Consider the following 25,244-nt stretch of genomic DNA (forward strand, 5'->3'; position numbering starts at 1 on the left):
AAGAAAAATAAAAGCTGCTGATTCATGGGTATTTTAAAATACAAATAAATGCACATGGCCATGTTCGTTATTACTGTACACTGGCTGAGTTCGTGTGTTGAATCTAGTTCTCAGCTGCGTTGATGAAGGCTTCAAGTTTCAGGAAGCTGGAACAACTTGCAAGAAAATCTATTATCAGCCAACTTCTTTCACCATCGAGACAGACAATTAGGTAAAGGTAAATGAATAAGGTACATCCCCCTAACTCTGCGCATGCCCCACCCGCCCCCGGCCACCACACTGTTGCCACTACCCCCATCCCCCCCAATCCACCTCTGCATAGTTTTCTCCCCTTTCTCTCATGCTTGGGTACAGTTCGGTGAGTGCCAGGGCACTTGCTAAAACCATGCACCTCTGGCCATCTTTCATGTTTGGATCTAGAGATGGAGTGTGAGCAAGCTATTCAACCCTGTGAGCCATCGCACACCAAGGTGGGTCCCCACTGCACTCAACATCATACACATATTTTCCATCAAGGGTTACTGGGGGGGCGGGGGGGGGGGGGGGAGAGAGAGAGAGAGAGAGAGAGAGAGAGAGAGAGAGAGAGTGAGAGAGAGAGAGAGAGAGGGGGTGGCTGATCAGGTGCACAAATCCTAGCTAATTTTTTTCTCATTAGCCCAGAGATACTGAAGGCAACTTATGGAGCCCCTAATGCCACCCAAAGTACTCTGGGTGTTACTCACGTGACCAGATATCGAAATCCTACTTTAGGTACACTTTTATTTAATAAATCTTGATTGTGATGCACACTCTTACCGTGTAGTTGGGGTTTCCAGGTTGAATGCGCAGTTCTGCCAGCATCCAGATCCCATTGGTTAGCTTCAAGGATTGGTACAACATGTCCTGACCCTCCACATTCCTCTTTGCAATGGTAAACACGTTGCTATTCTGCAATTTATTGGATACCATGTCTGAAAAGAAAAATGACATTGCACTGGTGAGCAAGTAGCAATTTTACTGGTTACATTTTTTTCCCCCTTGAACTGGCAGCTATTTCTTGAAAGCTCATTGTTGATTGGTTGTTTTCAAATGTCCTTTGTACTTTGCCCTTGGTGAATTTTTAAAGCTGCTTTTGATTAGTACCTTCCCTACCTGTTCAGCTGAACTTGCTACTGTTTTAGAGGAAACATGGGCAAACCAAGTGAGGTGCAGAGATTTGCATGCACAAGTCTAACACTGAAGCTGGCTGCCAAAACATGAACTAGATACAGGACTTTTAAACCATAAGATTGCTGGAACATCAACTGGTGTTTAGCTGCTAATTTGATTATTGCTCAAGTACTCCCTGTGGAGCAGTGGTGTAAACAGCCAATTGAGGTAACCGTAGAGGGTTATAGTTCTTGAAGCCAATTAAAAGATAAGAGTAATGGATTGCAAATTCTAGGTTCCAGGATACTGAATCTCCTTGTTTTTTTAAAATATTGTTTTTTTTGTCCATATCACTTGAAAACTGAATTTGAGACTCTGGATGTTGCAAGTGGATCTACATTCTAACAAGGCATCTTTAAGTTGAACCTACATGCTAAAGCAAATCAAAAACACAAATTCCACATTAAAAGATTTATTGTACACTATTACTTGAATAAGTAGCCTGCTCCTAGACATTTCACAGTTTTTGTACAAATTACTACAAGGTGTGGCAGAATTAGATTATAAGTAGTAGGAGCAGGAGTAGGCCATTCGGCACTTCAGAGGCTGATCCACCATTCGATAAGATCACGGCTGATTTGACTGCGGCCTCAACTTCACTTTCCTGTCTGTTCCTCAAAACCCTTAACTCCCTTGTCAACCAGAAATCTGTCTAAATCAGTCTTGAATATATTCAACGGCCCAGTCTCCATGCTCTCTGTGGAAGAGAATTCCAAAGACTATCGACCCTCTGAGAATTTCTCCTCATTACAGTCTTAAATGGGAGACCCCTTAATTTTAAACTGTGTCCCCTAGTTATAGATTCCCCCAGGAGGGGAACTATCCTCTCAGCATCCATCCTGTCAAGCCCCCACAGAATCTTATATGTTTCAATAAGGTCACTTTTCATTCTTCTAAATGCCAATGAGTACAGGCCCAACCTGCTCAACTTTTCATCATAAGATAACCCCTTTATCCAGGAATCACCCTAATGTGCATTCTCGGAACAACTTCTAACACAAGTATATCCCTCCTTAAGTAAGGTGGCCAAAACATCACAAACTACTCCAGGTGTGGTCTCACCAATGTTCCATACAGCTGCAGCAAGACTTCCCTACTTTTATACTCCATCCCCCTTGCAATGAAGGTCTTTGTTCTATTTGCCTTCTCAATCACTTGCTGTTCCTGCATGCTAACTTTGTGACTCATGTATAAGGACGTCCAGATTCCTCTGTACTGCAGTATTCTGCAGTCTCTACTTCAATGTTCTGCTTTTATATTTTTCTTGCCAACCTCACATTTTCCCACATTCTCCACCTGCAATTTTTTTCCTACTCATTTCACCTATGCGTTTCCCTTTGCAGACTCTTTGTATCCTCCTCACAGCTTGCTTTCCTACCTATATTTGTATCAGCAGCAAATTTGGCTCCAATACAGTCTGTTCTTTCTTCCAAGTCATTAATGTAGCTCATAAACAGTTGAGGCCCCAGCACTAATTCCTGTGGCACTCCACTAATTACTAGCTGCCAACCTGAAAATGACCCATTTATCCCTACTCTCTTATTTCCTGTTAGTTAGCCAATCCTCTATCCATGCTAATATTTCACCGCCAACATCATGAGCTCCTACCTTGTGTTATAACCTTGACAAATGCCTATTGGAAATGAAAATACACTATATCTCCTGATTCCCCTTTACCCACCCTGCATGTTACATCCTCAAAGAACTCCAATAAATGTGTCAAATTTAATTCTCGGTTCACAAAACCATGTTGACTCTGTCTGATAGTATGCTGATTTTCTAGTTGTTGCAGTGCATCTTGTAGATGATACATGCTACTGCCATGCATCATTATGGAGGGAGTGAATATTTATTGCAGTGTATGTGGTGCCAAATAAATGGGCCTGGATGTGTTGGAGTTCTCGAATGTTGTTGGAGCTACACTCATCCAGGCAAATGTAGAGTATTCCATTACACTCCTGACTTGTGCTTTCAAGAGGGTGGACAGGCTTTGGGGAGTCAGGAGTTATATTCCATAGAATTCCCAGCCTCTGACCTGCTTTTGTAGCCAAAGTATTTATATGGCTGGTCCACTTCAGTTTCTGGTCAATCGTGACCCCCAGGATGTTGATAGTGGGGGATTCAGCGATGGCAATACCATTGAATGTCAAGGGGTGATGGTTACATTGTCTCTTGTTGGAGATGGTCATTGCCTGGCATGAATGTTACTTGCCACTCTTCAGCCCAAGCCTGGATATTGTCCAGGTCTTACTGCATTTGGACATGGACTACTTTAGTATCTGAGGAGTCACGAATGGTGAACATTGTGCGGTCATTCCCGAACAGCCCCATTTCTGACCTTATGATAAAGGGAAGGTCATTGATGAAGCAGCTGAAAATGGTTGGGCCTAGGACACTGAGGGACTCCTGCAGTGATGACCTGGGACAGAGCTGATTGACCTCCAACCATCAGAATCATCTTCCTTTGTGCTAGGTATGACTTCAACTAGAGGTTCGGCAAAGAGTTTTCCCTCTGAAGCTCATGACTCCAGTTTTGCTCGGGCTACACATGGACAAATGCTGCCTTGATATCAAGTCACTCTCACCTCAACTTTTCAGTTCAACTTTTTTGTCCATATTTGGACCGAGGCTGTAATGAGGTCAGGAGCTGAGTGACCCTGGTAGAACCCAAAGGGAGCATCAGTGAGCAGGTAATTGGTGAGTAGGTGTCACTTGATAGCACTGTTGCTTTGCTGATGATTGAGAGTAGAATGATGGGACAGGTATTGGCCAGATTAGGTTTATCCTGCTTTTTGTGTACAGGACATAACTAGGCAATTTTCCATGTTGATAGCTAGATGCCAGTGTTGTAGCTGTACTGGAACAGTTTGGCAAGGGGCACGGTTAGTTCTGGAGCACAAGTTATCAGTATTATTGCCGGAACATTGTCAGGGCCAATATCCTTGGCAGTATCCAGTGCCTTCAGCCGTTGCTTGATATCACGTGGAGTGAATTGAATTGGTTGTAGACTGGCATCTGCAATGCTAGGGACCTGAGGAGGAGGCTGAGTTGAATCATCCACTTGCCACTTCTGGCTTAAGAGGCTGGAAATGTTTCAGCCTTGTCTTTTGCACTGATGTGCTGGGCTCCCCCATCATTGAGGATGGGGATATTTGTGATGCCTCCTCTTCCAGTTACTTGCTTAATTGTCCACCACCATTCACGAATGGATGTGGCAGGACTACAGAGCTTAGGACTGATCCAATGGTTGTGAGATCACTAAGCTTTGTCTATCACTTGCTGCTTCTGCTGTTTGGCATGCAAGCAGTCCTGTTTTGTAGCTTCACCAGGTTGACACCTCATTTTTAGGTATGCTTGGTACTGCTCCTGGCATGCCCTCCTGCACTCCCATTGAACCAGGGTTGATTCCCCAGCTTGATGCGGATGGTAGAGTGTGGGATATGCCGGGCCATGGGGTTACAGATTGCGATTGAGTACAATTATAACGCTGCTGATGGTCCACAGTGCTTCATGGATGCTCAGTTACAAGTTGCTAGATCTGTTCGAAATCTCTCTCACTTAGCACAGCGGTAGTGCCACACAACATGATGGAGGGTATATCCTCAATGTGAAGATGGGACTTCATCTTCACAAGGACTGTGTGGTGGTCACTTCTACCATTACTGTCATGGACAGATGCATCTGCAACAGGTAGGTTAGTGAGGAAGAGGTCAAGTAGGTTTTTCCTCTTGCTTGTTCTCTCACCCCCTGCTGCGGACTCAGTCTAGCAGCTATGTCTTTTAGGACTTGGCCAGCTTGGTCAGTAATGGGCAACCGAGCCACTCTTGGTGTTGGACATTGAAGTCCCCCACTCAGAGTACATTCTGCGTCTTTGCCACCCTCAGTGCTTCTTCCAAGTAGTGTTCAACATGGAGGAGTACTGATTCATCAGCTAAGGGTGGGATGGTACATTGTCATCAACAGGTGGTTTCCTTGCCCATGTTTGACCTGGTGCCATGAGATACCATGGGGTCCGGAGTTGATGTTGAGGTCACCCAGGGCAACTCCCTCCCGGCTGTATACCACTGTGCCACCACTTTTGCTGTGTCTGTCCTGCCAGCGGATCAGGACATGCCCAGGGATGATGATGGTGCTACGTGCATTCAGATAAAGAGCCTCAACTCTGTCTTTTTACCATTTTTCCTGTGCTGACCAAATTTGCTGGGGCCCTCATATTTGTACATTGTCCCTTCCGTCACACTCTGGTATCATTATCCGCATCACTACCCTGCACTACTGCCTTATCCTTTCTCTTTAACTTTCCAAATCTCCCCCCACCGTTAAGTTTAAAGCCCCCTCTACAGCCCTAGTTATACAAATGCCAGTACACTGGTCCCAGCATAGTTCAGTTGAAGGCCATCCAACCAGTGCTGCTTGAAAAGCTGGACTTGACTCTATTCCTCTTCTTCCCTGGAGGTTATAGCTGAACTCTGCTGTCTCTTTCCTGGTATATCAGCTGAGATCAGAAAAAAAGTCTGAGAGATCCCTGACTGTGAACCTTTATCCTAACTGCTCATAATATGATGTATTTGTGTACTAGGCACAATGCCAATGGGCTGTGTACTTAAATCTCATTACCTTTCAAAATCCAGAGATTTGCAACATCTACCACGAAAATGCAGTTAACGTTTAATACAATTGTGCCCAAATCTGTCTTTTTTTTTTAAGTGAAACTGTGTAATTTTTCCTATTGCAATAAATGACAAATGGTTGCAGTATTCCTGGACTTAAAAACTGTGATGTCAACTGGGTAGCAAGGCCACATTTGTTAGTAAAACCATGATCAATAGCAATTATATCAACATCACAGGTTATGGCAGATAGTGCTATGATATTACCAACCAAGTATATTTAAATTCTCTTTTATAGCTTCAAGTTCTGTTATAATTTAATACAGACCTCTGCTGCTTAGTTTTTGTCTTTCTTGCATCTTTAACCACTCCAATTCTCCTGCAATTGACTGTAAGCATGCTGCAGATACATTAAACCTACTCAGTTACGTTCTGAGCTACTTCAACTTGTCTCGCCTAACACAGATTTAAGCACTATTTCACAGCACCTGTTGTTCCCATGTGCATAAATTGCATTTACAAAACTGGAGTGTGCCAAAAATAGAATCTTTGTCCTATGAGACATGTAATCTTCTGTATATATCACTTTGAATTTATGGTAATCAGAAAATGAATGGCAAACATCTTATTGGAAAAAAAATCTGATGTTCAGGCACTTTGCCTAACTCAGCACAAAACACTTTCATTTACTGGGATGTTACTTGTGTCCCTCCTGTGACCTCAATGTTAATGAGGTCCACACCAGACGGTGAAGTCAAAACTCAGACATAGAATGTTATCTTTCATTTCCTGAGAGTGTTTATTGACTTGGTACAGAGTCAACACTCCTCACCAGTGCCTCAGCTATCTCCTATTTTTATGTGTTCAAATACCCATCACCTGTTTTCATTAACATGTCTATCTCTCCTTGTTCTCCAAGAACCACAATTCAATAGTATTACCATCGCTGAAACCCCCACTATCAACATCCTGGGGGTTAGCATTGATCAGAAACTGAATTGATTAGCCATATAAATACTGTGGTTACAAGAACAGGTCAGAGGCTCTGAATCCTGTGGCAGTAACTTACCTCCTGACTCCCCAAAACCTGTCCAGTGTGTACCATCTACAAGCTGCACTGCAGAAACTTACCAAGGCTCCTTAGACAGCACCTTCCAAACCCATGACCGCTACAATCTAGAAGGACAAGGGCAGGAGGCACAAGTTCCCCTCCAAGCCACTCATCATCCTGACTTGGAACTATATCGCCATTCCTTCACTGTTGCTGGGTCAAAATCCTGGAACTTCCTCCCTAACAGCATTGTGGGTGTACCTTGCAGGTATACCACATGGACATGCACCACCAACTTCTCAAGAGCAATTGGGGATGGGCAATAAATGCTGGCCTAGCTGGCAACGCCCACATTCCATGAATGGATAAAAAAAATCTGCAATATTAAACATGGTTAGTTACTCCACCAACATCTGCCTCTACTGAGTGGCTATTGTTTGTTTCCATTCTTATCTGTTATGTAGCTATGACACCTGCAATGATTTCTCTTCAAGGATCCATCCTTGGCCCCCCTCATCTACATAATACCTCCCAGTCAGAGGGTCAACTTTCAAATGTATGCTGATGATGCACAACTTTATCACCCCATAATTTCCCACTGCTGAAAATGAACTTGTGGAAGAGCCTGACTGCTTCCAAATAAACACTGGGAGGACCAAAGCCATCACTCTTCTTGCTACCTCCCCACCCCTCCCACACCAAAACCCAGCTCTTTTTATGCCATTGCCAACCCTTTCCCTTGATGCTCATTTCAGAAATCCTAGCATTTTGTTCAATGCATAGCTGAGCTTCAAAAACCATATTCTGTCCAACAGTAAAACCATTTATTTTCACTGTCTCTTCCCCCACTAACCCTTCCCAAACCTTCAAAAACCATCATCTCCAGACTCTCAATCTCCAATGCCTTCCTTGCCGGCCTTCCACCTTGTACCTTGCATAAATTCTAACTCCTCCAAAATCCTGTCATCTGTATCTTATCCAACCTTGCCTCTCTTCTGGTGGAACATTCAAATGATTGAACTCAAACTTTTAGAATGGCCCTAAAGCCTCCCACCCTTCTCCCCTTTAACAAGTCACTAGCCCTTAGGCTGTTGCTTTCTTCCTCTCTGAAGCACCTAGAGTCATTTTTCCTGCAAAGGTGTTTTATGAAGGTAAGTTGTTTCATTTGTTATATACTTGTACATGGCTGTTGGAAGCATTTTTAAGGTTAAAGGGCTCGAGCTCATTGAATCATACCTCAAAATTCTCTGGCATTTGGATGACCCTAGCTGCTGTCTCCTGTACAGCCTCTCAGGCCAGAATTAAAAAATACTCTAGATGCAACCTGACAATTTTTGGGGATTTGAATACAACTGATCTGGCAATTTAACCAGTATCCTGTTTGCTCTTATTGTCACTTCACACTGTTTAGACACAGTGAATGGCAAGTGAGCCAAAAACTCAGATGTTTATCAAGATTGTTGAGGTCAAACTGTGACTGAAGCTAGTTATCGGAATTAGTCAAAAATATATCAACTGGGGTTTAGTCAGCACAGTGGTATAGCACAGAAGCATTTCACCTCAGGCAATTGGTTTTGAATCAAATCCAGATTGATGAGATAAAGGCCCTCCTCGGCTGAGTGGAAGGGTTCTGCGTGAAACAGGTTTTGGCACTAAGAACATACGAATCAGGGGCAAGAGTAGGCCGTTCAGTCCTTTGCCACTGCTCTGCAAAATAGTTTCTCTTCAATTTCTAACAGCCTGGAGCCCATAGCAGAAAAAACAATTCAGCACTTAGCATCTTCATGCAAGATAAGGCACAGGAATAGCTGGTGTAAAATGGATAAATTCACACTGCCGTTCCTCTGGGAGATTAGTGCAAGTAGGGAAGGCTTCACTCGATAACTTGCCCCATCTTATAGCTCAAGGCTTGTATCAGCAATCCTAGCAAGTGGACACTAAATTGTTTTGAAATCAACCAACATCACAAAGTTCCTGTATATATCTCAATCCTTGAAATGAATCCAAACTATAAGCACCCCTGGTGGATCAGTGTGTTGCCACACCCACCAAGTGTAGTACTAAACCCTTTCTATATGGAAGCTCAGGCTGGATCCCTGAACTGTGCTGAGTTTGCTGATCTCAGCAAGGTGGCACTGCAACTGGCTTCAGAACTTTTGGGGTAGCAGGGAAAACTGCCAGGCTTGTCATAGCTATCCAATGACTTCCCGCTATAAAGATTTTGAGCAACAAAGATTAAGATCAACAGTAATGTCCTCCATGACTGAATAGCCTATTAGCACTCACAGATAGTGAACAGCCACTTGCGTTGAGGTACCAGAGGGCTGTCCGCCCCACTGAAACTGCACCAAAAATGGGAAACAAATATTTTCGGTCAGAACTTGCAGTCGTTTTAAAAGACAATCGTGCAATGAATTGGCCATTATATAATTACAAAAAGACCAAGAGTAGGGAGTGATTATAAATTAACTCTGGGAGTACGTGAAATTCATAAACCACTTAAAGCCATCAGATTATATTATAACAGGTATCTAGTGTTCTGCTAATACTGTAATTTTTATGCAGGTAAAATATAAATAGCAATGCATAACTGAAAAAACAAATTTAGGAAGGCTTTTGACGCTGCCTACTCTGATCCTGTTTTCTACAAAATGAGAAGGCCTCTTAAGAGAAAAAGCCAAAGCAATGACAGTAATGCAATCTTGATGCGTTTGAACTCCAAACATTAAAAAGGCCCCCCAACAGAGATGAAGCGAGCTTGTTTACAATGAAGCAGATGTCCGGAGATAATATTAGCTAGTACAGGGGCCATCACAAACATTGTTGGGGGGGGGGGGGGGGGGGAGGGGTGTGGAGAGGAGGAGGAGGAGAACATATGAATCTAATTCGCTGCATTCTTGAATTATAAGGAAGGAAAATTCCCATTATATGCAATGTCTTTTTCATTGCTGAAAATGCAAAAGGGACATATGCGAGCTACACATACCTATGGGATGGATTAGTGGGAAATGCAGAGTGAGGTGTGTTACTGAGCCACACACACCAGGAGGCTCCATGCTTGACTCCAAATCTGTACTTAGTTGAACTCAGTTGGGACAGTAGTTGGAACATTGCAAACTGCCTCAGATCCTCTTTGGCCAAGAGGTAAAAGAGAGTGCCAAGATTCCTACTTTTGGCTCCCTGACATTGCTGGTACAGTAGATGCAACTTAAACCTGCAGGCTCCTCATAAAGCCCAAAGCTACATTTCAGTGCCATATGTGCTTCACTACTGTACTGCAATTGCAGACTGCCATAGCAATAATAGCCTAGTAGATGTTGCACTGAAGGGTACAAACTGCAAACCAGCTTGAGCAGAGAACTTGGGAAGATGGGAGTGATGCATGAGGGGAATGGGTGGGTGCTGATGAGAAGCTCATGGGAACAGACTAAGGTCAGTTGGTGCAGCCACAGCAGGCAGCATTTTAAATGGACAAGTGTGGGCAGTTTGCACATGGAGTTTTAAATTGACCAGTTTGGGAAAGATAAATCCAATTTTCTCCATTTTCCTAACTGATAACTAGTGGACCTTTTTGGAACCATTGACATGGTGTGGAATAAGGACAGCATCGAGCTCAGCTACAATGTGATATGATCCCAGCTGAAGTTATTACTGGACAAGCCAGATCCCAGGGTGGAAACCGGCTTGATAGATCCTAACTTTTATTTTTTGTTTAGATACACGGAGAGTGGCTACTGAAGAGAGTCAAAGGAGTTAGCTGATGAACTTCTAACAAAAGGATAAAACATTAAGCAACCAAAAGATTAACTATATTACAATACTCCAACCACAATTAAACCTTTACAGATATATACAGGTTTGCAAGGATAACACCAGTTACAAAAGCTAACTTATACTCTAGTATTCACACTAAGTACACAGCACATGTAAACCAATAGACGACCTGTGGTCAGGCACACCATACTCTGAAACCAAGTGCCAGATGCGACCCCAAACAGATGCTATGGATCTCTAATCAATTCTCCCCAGACGCTTGACAGACCATGAGCCAACTGGTCTCACTGAACTCACATGAAGGTTTCTAATCTCCACCCCTGAAAAACTTGCTTTGGAATCTTCTCCCTAACAATGCTTTCGCTCAGATGACTTTCACAAGGGTCCACCTCCGAGGTTTCGAATTCTCCTTTTGATGTTCCTCTCCCCTGGATCACCACAAGCTTTCTTCCAAGCACACACACACACTGATTCAACTGTGCCAACAGAACACCACTGCTTCGCATGGCCATAGTAAAGAGTTACGGCCCTTCAGCTGTCTCCTTGAATTTTCTGGCTTCTTGCAAGCCAATATTGCTTTAAATCTGCATCCTGCAGCTTCTCTCTTTAAGCTTGGAGCCTTTCTCTGCTCCTCACTCAACTTTACTTAACAAGGCCTTTTCCAGATTCCTCTTCATTCCCTTTGACTTCTCGGGGCCTCTCTTCTTCTGTTCTTTGGGGAAACCTGCTTCCTGTAACTCCCTCCTGTCCAGCTTCTTTTGGCAGCTGGTTTCAACTTTAGTTTGGGACTTGCTATCTGTCTCTTCTCCTATGCTGGCTCTGCTGGTAACTCCTTTTAACTTTAGAGCACAATTACCAACTGAGCTCAGGCTGGTTCTGGTTCTTGCGTGTGTGCATGCATGTCGCCTCTCTCTCTGGACCCTTGTTGCAGCACAGTTTTTTCTACTTTCTTTTAACTTCCCTAAACCACTACCCCACCCTCCTCCTCCCGATAACACAACTCTCCACTTCAAGGATCATAAAACGCATTAAAAATGCAGGCATCTTTCAAAGTGAAACTAAAACTCAGGTTTCAACCTATTAACCCACAAATACAGAAATACAAATGAACTTTGGACATTAAAGCTAAAACTCATTCCTAGCGCACACAAATACACATACTGTCTCTATTTCCTAACACCCTCCCCTTGCAAGAAAACAAGCTTCACAACAATGAAGAATTCTTTACAATGGCCTTACATTCGCTTCACATAAACTTATCATAAACCTCTAAGAATAGCTTATTACATTCTATTTACTCAAATGTGGTATCTCATTTTGATTTATCAAAGTCAAAATGGCATTTTTGTGCATTAGCATCTCATTTCTTTTCTGGTCAAAATCCCTTTTAGGATGTTGAGATGCTTTTTATGTTCGCACAGAAGGGTTTCGTATTCCTGCTTGGTTTGATCTTTGAACTTATGATCTTGTTGTTTCTCCCAATCCCATTTCGAACAGGTCTTTTCCACTTCTCATTTGAGCAGCATCAATTATTTTCTCCCTTTGGAGTTTCATAGTTCATTCTAACGCTTGAGCTCTTTTGTATAATCCATGAACCATATCATGCCTCTTCTCCACAGGTTTTGAATGGTCTTTTGCAAACTGCCCACTTGCCTGGATTCCAGCTGCTGTATTTCGTGTATTAGCATGGACAAGCACTTTTAAATCAGTGTCACTGGTCGTCGATCTTTCCAGATCTTTTTGCAACTTCAGTCCTTTTTGTTGACACTTAATTCCCAATTCTGCAGGCACTTTAGTTGCTTTCATATTGCTTATTACTGAAGTCAATACATCAGTAATGTTACTTGGATCAGTTCTTTGCTGAACTACACCACAATTTGGCAAGGAATTTTTATTGACAGGAACAACTTCAGAACTGTGACACACTATATCACACATCTCCTCTTTCATTTTCTCCAGATTGCTTTCAAGTTCAAGAATCTGATTGTTCTTTTCATGGCGAAGTTCTAACAGTTCGTTAGTTTTGGTTTTTAATTCTGCAACCAATTATTCTGATGTACCAACAATTCCTTTTCTTCAAGGGATTTTCCACAATATTTCATAGCGACTTCTTCTGCTTGAAGTTCATCAAGTTTTAACTGAAGATTGACTTTTGTGAAGTTTGCTTCTACAAGGTGACCATTTAGACATTTCAAGTCCTCAGTCAAGTGTCCTACTTTCCACGACTGCTTCTCAATTGTTCTCACCAATTCTCTTTCATTGGCAAACTTTTCTTTTATGCATGAAAGTTGGTTTTCTATGTTAATCAGGTTTTCCTTCAATTGCTTATCAGCAATAAGCATCTCATGTTGGCCACAGTAATTTTCTGAAGTTTAAGACCAGTATGATCAGCTGTCTGCTGCAGTACAGTCATTGCCACATTACTTTCTCCACCAGCCAAATCATTACCCAGAATAAACTCCACCCCTTCAATAGGTGATTTAGGAATAATTCCCACCGTAACAATTCCTTTTACAAAGTGACTTTGTGGCTTCATAAATTCCATTAATGCCTCTAAGTAACAGTTTTATGAAGGAAAAAGTATCCAGAACACAAACTGTATCAACAGCCACCTTCAATGATTGAGCTGCCCCAGTATCTCTTAAAATTTTGATTTCTTTACTTATTTTGTTGGAGGAGTAAGGTAACACTTCTCCCTTTGAAACAAAACATCCAGAACCTCTAATAACCTGACTTCCTTCACCAGTAAAAAAAACAGAGGAATTCTCCAGACTATCCTGAACCATACCCCCCCTTCCCTGTATGTTCTGAAGAAATATGTTTCACCTGTACCACTGCTACAGTTTAAACAACCATTTCCTTTTCTGATGCAACCTTTCCTGAGGATTCCTAGGCGTTCCTACTACTGCAATAGTTCTACCATTTAATCTCCAGTAATCGGCCCGAATGTATCCCGCCTTGTCTAATGGAAAGACTTGGGCCCTCAAATGTCACTTCACCCTCAGTGCCCTCCTTTCTGATCTGAGAAGAAGCTTCCTGGGAATTCCCAACTGTCCCTTCTCTTCCCTAGCTACTTGCCTTCCTGTCTTCTGTCCCTCTCAGGTTTGTGGGGATGACAGAAAAAGGGTTTGGAGTTATGGACCAGTTCATAATCGTCAGCCATCTCCACTGTCTGTCTCTGTGTTTTAACCCTCTGGTCTTCAACATGGGTTCTAACTACAGGAGGAAGTGAATCTTTAAATTCTTCTAAGAGAATTATTTCCCTAGGAGCTTCATATGTTGTCTCAACCTTTAATGCTTGTATCCTGCAGTCAAAATTACTCTACCTGCTCAAACTCAATACAGGTCTGCCCAGACTGTTTCTTTATATTCCAAAATTTCTGCCTGTATGCCTCAGGGACCAACTCATACGCACTAAGAATAGACTTTTTTTAATGCGTTATAATCCACAGTAACCTCTTCTAACAGCGGTGCATCAAACTTTTAAGCTCTACCCGCCAACCTACTCTGTTAGAGCAATGTCCAGATCTCTTTCGGCCACTTCATTTGCTTAGCTATATTTTCAAACAAGATAAAAAATGCCTCTACATCTCTTTCCTCAAACTTTGGAAGGGCTTGCACAAATTTAAACATCTCCCCACTGGGCTTTGGGTTGGAGATAGTCATTTCACCATCAGAATCATCCTCAGCATCTGAGGCCCCGTTTTTAAAGTCCAGCCTTTTAACCTGGTATTCCTTTTCTTGTTCCTTCTCTCTTCCCCCCATTGCTAACTTTTCTCTCTGGAGGTCACATTCTCTTGCCTTATCTCACTTCTGTCTTTCTACTCGCTCCCTTTGAAATGCTCTCTCTTTTTCCCTTTCCTCTCTTTCTTTTTCCTCCAATTCAAGTTTTTTAATTTGCTACTGAATCTTAGCCAATTCAATTGCCTCACCCGTTGGAGAATGTGGTCTCTCTGGTATCCCTTCCAATTTCAAATGCTGTGCTATTATGTCAACAATATTTGCTTTCCTCACCCCTTTGGGTAATTCTAACTCCAACTTAGCCACCAATTCCATTTGCTTGCTCTTGGTACTTTTTGTAAACCGGTCAGGGTTACATCTTCCAACTGTAAAAAAAAAGCTGCAGCAACTTCCAAAGTTACTTTGAATTCCAATCTGTATAATATACCTCACAGCAACTCCAACTCCTATGTCCAACCTTAGTACCTCCAGGTACTCATTAGAGGATTCACAGATCCCACCAATGTTCAAGGATTTCCAATCCCACAAGAGGTCCCACCTTATAACAATAATCTCGCACGAGCCCCCACTTTCTTATGATCCCAGTTGATGTTACTATTGGACAAGCCAAATCCCGGGTTGGAACCCGGCTTGATAAGATCCTAGCTATTTTTTGTTTAGATACGCCAAGAGTGGCTACTGAACAGAGTCACAGGAGTTAGCTGATGAACTTTTAACAAAAGAATAAAACATCTATTAAGCAACCAAAAGATTAACTATATTTCAATACTCCTTCACCCACAACTACATCTTTACAGATAAATACAGATTCGTAAGGAAAACACCAGTTACGAAAGCTACCTTATACTGTAACGTTCACAGTAAGTACCCAGTCCAAATAAATCAATATATGATCCGTGGTCAGGCACACCACACTCTGAAACCAAGTGCCAGATGCGACTCCAAACAGATACTATGGATCTCTCACCAATTCTCCCCAGACGCTTGACAGACCATGAGCCAACTGGTCTCACTGAATCTCCACTCCTGAAAAACTTGCTTTGGAATCTTCTCCCAACCAATGCTCTCTCTCAGATGCCTTCCACAATTGTCCACCTCCACAGTTTTGAATTCCCCTTCTGATATTCCTCTCCCCTGGATCACCATGTGCATTCAAGCTTTATTCCACACACACACACTCTGGCTCAGCCATGCCAATAGAACACCACTGCTTCACATGCCCATAGTAAAGAGTTACAGCCGTTCAGCTGTCTCCTTGGATCTTTTGGCTTCTTGCAAGCCAATATTGCTTTAAATCTGCTTTCTGCAGCCTCTCCCTTTAAGCTTGGAGCCTTTCTCTGCTCCTCACTCTTAACTTCACTTGTCAGGACCTTTTCCAGATTCCTCTTCATTCCCTTTGACGAGAAGGTCTTCTCGGGGCCCTCTTTTTGTGTCCTTTGTTGGGGAAACCTGCTTCCTGCAACTCCCTCCTGTCCAGCTTCACTTGGCAATCAGCTTCAACTTTAGTTTGGAACTTGCTATCTGTCCCTCCTCCTACGCTGCCTCTGCTGGCAACTCCTTTTAACTTTAGAACACAATGACAAACTGAACTCAAACTATTTTCGGTTTGTGTGTGTGTGTTCTCTCTCTGGACTCCCTGTTGCTAGGTAACAGCACACTTTTTTTTCTACTTTGTTTTAACTTCCCTAAACCACTACCCCCCTTGACAACGCAACTCTCCAAGTCAATTGTCATAAAACTCATTAAAAATGCAGGCATCTTTTAAAGTGAAACTAAAACTCAGGTTTCATCCTATTAACCCACAAATACAGAAATACAAATGAACCTTGGAGATTAAAGCTAAAACTCATTCCTAGCACACACAAATACACATATAACTACTTAAAACTGTATCTACTTCCTAACAAACGCCCTTCATGGTCAGACAGCCTGCCAGCACTGGCTTTCTAAACTCACATTAGAAGAGTGGACATTTGGACAGGGTATTGATTACAGCTTATTTATTTGCGGATCCATAAACTCCACAAGAAGCAGAACCTTCAAGAAGGAAAACAAACAGGTGTGTCGCAGCTGTGTTCAATTTTAGAGGCAGATAGTGGCAGTTTTAGTGAAGAAGTACATTGAATAAGACCATCTCAGGGACCTATAATTTATATGAAGTCACGGATGAAGCAACCATATCACGCCCCTCCTCCCTGTGTCAGCAAGTTATTTACAACTCCCAATGACCAGAGAAAGGTTGCAGCAATTCATTCAGGTTTCTCTCACTCGTCCCAACAGGCTTTCTGCAGTGCTGCAAAAAGGCTAGTATAATGTGATCGCCATGGTAATGCCAGCCTGCCACCAACATTGGCCTTTAACTGAGAAGGGCGGGCGGCTCCAGCTGTGAATAAGCTCTGCAGCAAATAATTTTTTCCCCCAAGAGGTTACTTGGGTCCCTCAGGCTTAACCAGACTGACTGTTCAATTTTCGTTGCTGTTCTGTTGCTATGGCTACAGCAAATTGTTTAACAGTAACCACATTTGGGGTCCCGAGTTTTGCAAGAAAAGCTATCATAGACGTAATTTTTCATCCAGTCACTGGCTTTATATAAAATCTGTAAAAAAAACATCGTAATCTGTTAATCTGTCACTGGAAATCAAGATAAATTATTCCACATGAATTTCTGTTAATGTGGAGCTAGCACATTGCAACTGGCTTGAAGGAAAATGATCAGGAACCAGTCACAGATCGACTAAAATTACTCAGAACACATTTTTAAACAGAAATAAACAGTTCAAAAATCCTTTTTTTTTTAAAAAGGGTAGCTACCAAACTGAATATTTGGAATCCATTTTCTATTCTTAAATTACATTGCGTGTACATCATGACAGTGCAAATTGTCACTCTTCCCTCTCCCCAGATTGTCAGATTTTGGTCAGTCTGTTCATTACCATATTTTGAACGATTTCTATCTGTTACAACTTCTCGTATATCATGTTTGTTACATATACAACAACAGCATCTTGCATATATACAGCACTTCAATTATTAAAACCGAGGCACTTCACAGAAGAGTAATCAACCAAGATGTGACAATGAGCCAGAAAACTTTGATTGAAAAGTGTCTTTAATATGAAACATCCCAAAATGCTTCACAGGAGTATTACAAAATATGACACCCAAGCCACATAAGGAGATATTAGGTCAGATGACCAGGCTGGGGGCAGGTGGGGAGAATAGCGTGTGGAAGGGAGAAAGAACAGGAGGGAGGAGGAGGAGGAGAGACAAGGGAGGAGAGGGGGGAGACAAGAGAGGAGGGGGGGAGACAAGAGAGGAGGAGGAGAGACAAGGCTGGAGGAGGAGAGACAGGAGAGACAAAGGGAAAAGGGGGATTAGTGTTTTGACTGTCAATGTGTTTGTGGAATGCAGCTGACCTACATTTGTTTTTTGCTGGATTTATCCTTCATTGTGTGATTTATAATTGCCACCTGGTCTGTCAATAGGTTAAAGCCTTCACTATGCCAGAATAGGTCTCTTTAACAACTTGCCACTATAAGCAGCAGCAGACGAAAGTGACAGGCTATAGATTACATAGAGCATGCGTCAAATGTTTCACAGCTCATGGGCTGGAGAAATAGACACATGCTCTGTATCTGCATGAAATTCAAAAACACAGCCTATCAATGTGATTTATGAAATGTCTTGTCTCCAAAGGTTTCCATGAAATGTGGGTTGCATTTTCATATTCCTTTTTCTCTCTCATACCTCTCCACTTCCCTTCTAATTAACCTATCATTCCCTTTGCAGTGTCTGACATCACCCTTCTCATAACTTAATCTCACCTCTCTCTCTCCCCATGTTTCATATTCCCTCTTCCTCTAATTCCCTGCATCATTCTCTTCCTCCCCTTCCACTGCACCCTTCCTCCCAAATTCTATCTATCCCCTTCTCTCATTTGCTTTTCTTTCCCCTTATTGTGTGCCTCCTCTGTAATTTCCTTTCTTTTCTCCCCGATCCCAGAGTGTACCTTCATTCCTGCTAATGGCATTTAGCCTCTTTTCTGGAATCAAGGCAAAGGCTTTTGCTTATGGTGGAATACTTTGTTTTAGGTTTGAGCATGGCCCACTGGATATGGTGCTGCATTTCAGTTGAAACTAGATAACTCACTTCAGCAAAGGACAAGATATGAGTGCATCGTATGGTAGATCCATAATTAAAACCAGGATTTGGTTGTACTTATTTTGAATGGTCTATATTGCATTTCTACAGCATCTAAGGTACTCTATAGAGGAAAAGGAGAAAAGCAGATAAAAAAGGGATAAAAGAATGGGTGCTGGGAGAGTTAAGAAAGGTGACTAAAAACTCGGTTGGCAAATTATTTTTTGGGAGATTTTTTTTTTAAAAAAGGTGGAGAATTGCTGGGAGTGAGTTAAGACAGTGTGGCCAAGTTGGAAGAATCCCATCACCAATAGTGAGGTGAAAGATAGAGGAAACACAAAGGACTCGGGGAAGAGATGAAGTCAGTGGTCTTAAGCTTATTATGGAGACTGATGTTTAGGCAGTCAGCCAGTTCGATACTTTCAACTGACAGAGTTTAAAATAACTTCTTTTCTGAATGCTATGATTTGGAAAAAAAACTTTCAAATCTGTATCAGTACATGATATGGAACGTACAACAGCTTTCAACAATAATGAACAGAAAACATTTATAATGCAGCAACTTCATTTACTAAATTTCCTCATACTCTCAATTAATTCTGCTATTTGTTATGAAAGGCCTACGTTTCCAAAAATACTTCTAAATTATGTAAAAGACAGGCCCAATCTAAGTTTCCTCAGATACATTTTTAATTTCCTTACTTGTCCCATTACCACCCCCCTTTCGCCTTGCATCATCATCTCGTCATATAATCTCTCCCGTCTTTCATCATATCACAGTCCTTCCCTCTTGCTCGTCCCCCCCATTTCTTCCCTGCTTCCGTACTTGCTTTAAATGTGTTTAATCTCTAACTTTTTCCAGCTCTGATGAAAAGTCATCAACCTGAAACATTTACTCTGTTTCCCTACAGATGCTGCCTGACCTACTTCACCTCACTCATTTTCTGTTCAGATTCCCTGCAACTGAGGTATTTGCCCTTGTCTTAGGTCCTAAAACTTAGGAACTCAGTTTTCATTTGTGTTGCGGCATATCTGTGAAGGCACTAAATTTATTCTAGTTACATATTCTAGTTACTCCAAAGAGTCAGAATGAGTAGATGGTAGCCCTCCTTTCTGTGGCTAATACTGCCCTTTGCTATCTGTACTTCATACAATGAAACTGGAGTTCAAACAAAGTTTTGAAAGAGCTACATTTCAGTCACTGAAGATGCATGCTCAGTTCCAGAAATGCTGATTGGTCATCCTTAATGAACGTTGGGTAAAACCTGTTTCTGTATGAGTTACAGCCAGAATAAAACCTGTTTCTGTATGAGTTACAGCCAGAAATTTGCAACGTGCACTCATCAAACCTTTAATAATTGAAATACTTAGTTTACTCTGTTTTCTATCTTGATCCTGTTCTAGATGTACAGCAATTATAATTCTGCATTCAGGTGATGTAGCAACTAGATGTATTATCCTCCCTCCTATCAATCACTCATCATGTGATGTGATTACAGTGACTTTGGCCAATAAGCTTATGGGTAATCCTGTCGGCGGGGCTTCTGACAGAGAGATCGCAACTAGCGTGCAAGCACTTCTACTTGTCTCCTAAAGTTTAGCTTTTTCTTCACCAAACCTACTGCTCTATCAAGGTATTACTTTTGGTGACGAGGATAAAACTGGCTTCTGCTGTGATTGATGTGGTTGATGTGAGCAAAACTAAGTTGAACAATACTAACAGTCAAGCCGCTGTTTGGAAGAACCAATTCATACAATGTTAACATTGAAGACTGGAGTCAGTATGTTGATAGACTCGGGTTCCATTTCACCGCGAACAAGATTACTGAAGAAAAACGTGAAGTTATCCTGCTGAGTGCATGTGGAAGCAAAACATATAACCTGATTCAAAACCTGACTGCCCTGAATGCGCCCAGTTCTAAGTCGTACAGCGAATTAGTGGAACTCATGAAATTGCACTTTCAGCCAAAGCTGTCTGTGATCATGCAGCGCTTGAAGTTTAATTCAAGAGTTCATGTCCTGGGAGAGTCCATTGCCACCTTTGTGGCAACTGTGAAACAGTTAACCGAGTACTGAGAGTTTGGGGATGCCTTGAATGATACGCTGCGGGACAGACTTGTATGCGGAGTCAAGGACGACACCTACAGCGCTGCTTGAGAGCCAAATCCGACAATGATTTCAAGCATGGCCTAATACTTTCTCTTGCTTTGGAAAATGCCACAAAAGACTCTCAGGCTTTGCAGCATGTGGATATTGGCACCATACTCCATGTTGGGTAGGAACCTGCCCTGAGCGTGGCACCAAGAACAGAATAGCAGATTTTAAACACGATTCTATGCCCATTACACGAAGACTTAGCAACCCTAAATGATAACATGCCAGCTGATAGGATACGCATTTGCTACAGATATGCAGGAAATCATGGAGCAGACATTTGTAGATTCAAAGAGGCAGAGTGCAATTATTGCTACAGGAAAGGACAGCTGGTTAGGCATTGCAGAACAAAGGATAGGCAAACAGCAAAACAACAAACAAATCTGTTGAGCTAACTGATACAAAGGCTGAGGCTGCTACCACTGATATACACTCTATCATGTGACTACTGTTAAATCTGAGCCCACAAGAGTGCCTCAGGGCAAGTGAATGGCAAGCAACTGCAGATGGAGGTGGATACTGGTGCTTCAGCTACTGTTGTTGGGGAGCACACGTTCAAGTACCTCAGTGAAGGGGGTTGGCCTTTGATATTGGAGTGGATGCCCACCAAGCTGAGAACTTACACTGGAAAATCCATTCAGGTCAAAGGCATTGCTGCTGTCCCAGTCTGCTACAAACAACAGACAGCCCAACTGCCTGTGATAATTGTAAAGGGGGAGGGGCCCAGTCTTTTGGGTCGAGATTGGCTGCAAAAAATTAAAATTGACAGGTCAGAAATACTCCATTTGAAGTCCGATGGAATTCCAGAGCTCTGGAAGAAATATGACACTGTTTTTCAAGACAAAATGGGAAAACTGAAGAGCATGCAAGATAAAATGCACGTCGATCCCCAGGCAGCATCACGTTTCTTCAAAGCCAGACCACTGCCTTACTCACCAAAAGAAAAAGTGGAAGCAGAGTTGTGCAGGTTGGAAAACCTGGGAATAATTCAGCCTGTTCAGTTTTCTGGGTGGACTGCACCCATAGTTCCAGTTGTCAAGACAGACCAGCCTATACGCATATGCCGTGACTACAAATAGTCAACAAAGCAGCCAAGTTAGACAAATACCCCACTCCTACAATCGATGAGTTGTACGCCAAGTTAGCAGGAGGCAAGTCATAGACAAAACTAGGCACGAGTCATGCCTATCAACAATTGGAATTGGAAAACACGTCAAGGGAATACGTGACTATTAATACCCATAAAGGCCTCTACCAGTACACCCGATTACCTTTTGGAGTTTCATTAGCATACGCTATTTTTCAGCGAACCGTGAAGAGTCTCCTGCAGGGACGTCCACATGTGGTTGTGTACTTAGATGACGTTCTCATCACTGGGCAGACTGAAGCTGAACATTTAGCCAACCTTGAGGAAGTGGTAAGATTTATGGAAGCAGGTGTGTGTTTCAAGCAAGAAAAATGCACATTTCACACATCGGAGGTAACCTATCTGGGTCACAGAGTGGATGCTATGGGGTTGCATCCTGATGAAGACAAGGTTCAAGCAATTAAAAATGCACCGTCACCCTCTAATGTGACAGAGCTTAAATTTTTCCTAGGTATGATTAATTACTATAGTCGTGTTTCACCTAATTTATCCACTGGCACCACTGCATTTGTTGCTGAGGAATAACCACCACTGGTCATGGCGTTCACAGCAAGGTGAAGCCTTTGTAATAGTGATGAAACTGCTTCATTCATCATGCTTGTTGGTGCATTATGACCGACCTAAAGAGCTAATGTTAATGTGTGATGCTTCTCCTTATGGTGTAGGAGCCGTTCTATCACATCAAATGGAGGACGGATCAGAAAGATCCATTGGCTACATTTCAAGAACACTTTTCCAAGATGATAAGGGCTACTCTCAGTTAGAAAAAGAAGGATTATCAGGTTTACTTAGTGTCAAGAAGTTCACCAATTCCTACACGGGCAACATTTTACAATTGTAACTGACCATAAGCTGCTGACAGGTTTGTTCAGCGAAGACAAAGACATCCCGCCTACAGCTTCAGCGAAATCCAACGTTGGGCTTTGATGCTATGAGCTCACGAGTACACATTCATGTACGGCCCTGTCTTGCATATAGCCAATGCAAATGCATTTGGTCGTCTTCCGTTACCAGTAGCTTTGTCAATACACCCGTTCCACAAGAGTTAATGTTATTGTTAAATTTCTTGGGTTTATCACCTGTATGTGCCAAACAGATCAAGAATTGGACGACCAGGGACCCAGTGCTGTCAAAAGTCAAAAACTTTGTTTTACAGGGATGGCCAAGAACACTTGTGTCTGATGACTCATTCACAAAACAATGAACGTTGGAACTTTGCTTTGGGGTCCCATCACAGGGTAGAGTGTCACTCTTGGCAGAGCTTCAGAGTGCACACCCAGGCATATCAAAGATGGTGATGCTGGCATGTACCTACGTCTGGTGGCCAGGAATAGACAGTGACATCGAGAGCATGGTTAAACACTTTGCCAGCAACACCAGAAGCTACATGTTTCAGCTCCTCTTCACTCATGGGAATGGCCTGGCTGACCTTGGGTTAGACTGTATATTGACTATGTGGGACCGTTTCTAGGCACCATGTTCCAATTAATCAACTATGCATATTCAAAATGGCTTGATGTCTACGAAGTAAAAACATCAGCTTCAGCCGCAACTATTGAAAAGCTGCACCATTCCTTCAGTATGCATGGTTTACCTGAGATTGTTGCTTCTGATAATGGAACAGCTTTCACCAGTGTGGAATTTCAGAGATTCATGGACCTGAGCGGTATCTTGCACATAAAGACCGCTCCCTGGTGTCCTTCACCCAATGGTCTCGCTGAAAGAGCTGTCCAGACCTTTAAAGTTGCTATGATGAAGTTATCTGGAGGTACTCTGGAGTCTCACCTTTCCAGATTTCTCCTAAGTTACCATACAACACCATATACTGCTGCAGCTCGACACCGTTACTGATAAAATGCCGTTTGCGTACATGTTTACACTTGGTGCTTCCAAATCTAGAGGGGAAGGTGACACAGAGCCAGAATAATCAAAAATTGAACCACAATCTGCACAGCAAGGCTCGTACGTTCCATGTAGGCGACCCTGAGTATGTGGGTATTTTGGAAGAGGACCCTGTTGGACTCCAGGAGCCATCATTTCAGAGACCGGTCCATTATCTTTTCAAGTGCATGTTGAAGATAGAATTGTACATAAACAGGTCGATCATATTAGGGCTAGCGAAACATCCCAACTAATGCAAGCTCAACCTGTGATTGATGCTTCACTGCCGATTTCAGAGGTGTGTGATCATCCTAGAGCTGATATTCTAGGGGTATCTAACGAGTTGCCAAGTACAGAACTACCCAGTTCCAACAATGTATCTCTCAGTGCGGCTCCAGATCACATTAATCCTGTTCAGGAACCTCCTTCAGTAGAGCTATACCGCTCTAACCATCTCCACCGAGCTTCTCAGAGACTTGATTTGTAATAGCCAGAGATTGTACAAATGTTTGCTGGTTTTTCTGCCGTTTTTTTTTATTGAAAATGTAAGAAACTTAAAGGGGGAGGAACTGTAGTATTGTCCCTCCCTCTTGTCAATCACTCATCATGTGACAGGATTACAGGGGCTTTGACCAGTAAACTTATTGTGTGGGTAATCCTATGGGCAGGGCTTCTGATAGCAAGATCACACCTAGTGTGCAAGCACCTCTATATGCCTCCCAAATAAAGTTTAGCCTTTTCTTCACCAAACCTGCTGCTCCATCAAATTATTACAGGTGATTGTCAGGAGCAGCAGAGTTCATCACTGTGATGCCTCGTTCATACTTGTGAATTGACAGAGAGTTGTTATAATCACATTATTCTGTCCAAATGAATCCCATGGTGGAACCTGGCCAAAGCTGACTGGGGCTATTAAAGGGAAGCCATCAAGAAAGCAGTCATCGGAATTCCCCAACACCAAATCTTATCACAACCTTTTTGGCTTCCTTACCAAGACCAAAAAGAGCACTCTACAGGGCTTCCAGGAAGAATACACTCCCTGCTAAAGAAAGGGCTTGTTCCAGCAGTTCAGTTAGGCAGCCGTTAGGATCTATTAGGATTGCAACAGCCCTACTACAGTCTCTATACTGAGCCAGATGCTAGTGGTGGTCTGAATGTGTGTAAAGCCTAGACTTCACACACTCTAATCACCATGCATGGGCCTTAATTCAACAGAATCACAAAATTGTTACAGCGCAGGAGGCGGCCATTTGACCCATTGTGGCTGCACTGGCTTTCAGAATGAGCAATTCACTTAGTGCCATTGTCTTACCTTCTCCCCGAAACCCTGCACATTCTTCCTCTTCAAATAACTTTCTAATTCCTTTTTGAATGCCTCGATTGAACGTGTCTCCACCACACTCTCAGGGAGTCCATTCGAGACTTAAATCACTCGCTGCATGGTGAGTTTTTTCTCATATGGTTTTTGCTTCTTTTGTCAATTACTTTAAATCTGTGCCTTCTCGTTCCCGATCCCTTCATGAGTGGGAACAGTTTCTCCCCATCTACTCTGTCCAGA

The 25,244-nt window shown here is 42.5% G+C and overlaps 1 protein-coding gene across 2 annotated transcripts in view; it reads right to left on the minus strand.

The window, feature by feature from the left end:
- Positions 1 to 25,244, minus strand: part of ap2b1 (adaptor related protein complex 2 subunit beta 1) — a 273,294-nt gene that overhangs the window by 35,094 nt on the left and 212,956 nt on the right. For both annotated transcript variants that reach the window (XM_078548661.1, XM_078548660.1), the window contains one exon: positions 796 to 950. In XM_078548661.1, the coding sequence (XP_078404787.1) occupies positions 796 to 950 (155 nt within the window). The remainder of the gene's footprint in view (positions 1 to 795; positions 951 to 25,244) is intronic.

Source organism: Cetorhinus maximus, chromosome 9, assembly GCF_964194155.1.
Source record: "Cetorhinus maximus chromosome 9, sCetMax3.hap1.1, whole genome shotgun sequence".
Lineage (NCBI taxonomy): Eukaryota > Metazoa > Chordata > Chondrichthyes > Lamniformes > Cetorhinidae > Cetorhinus > Cetorhinus maximus.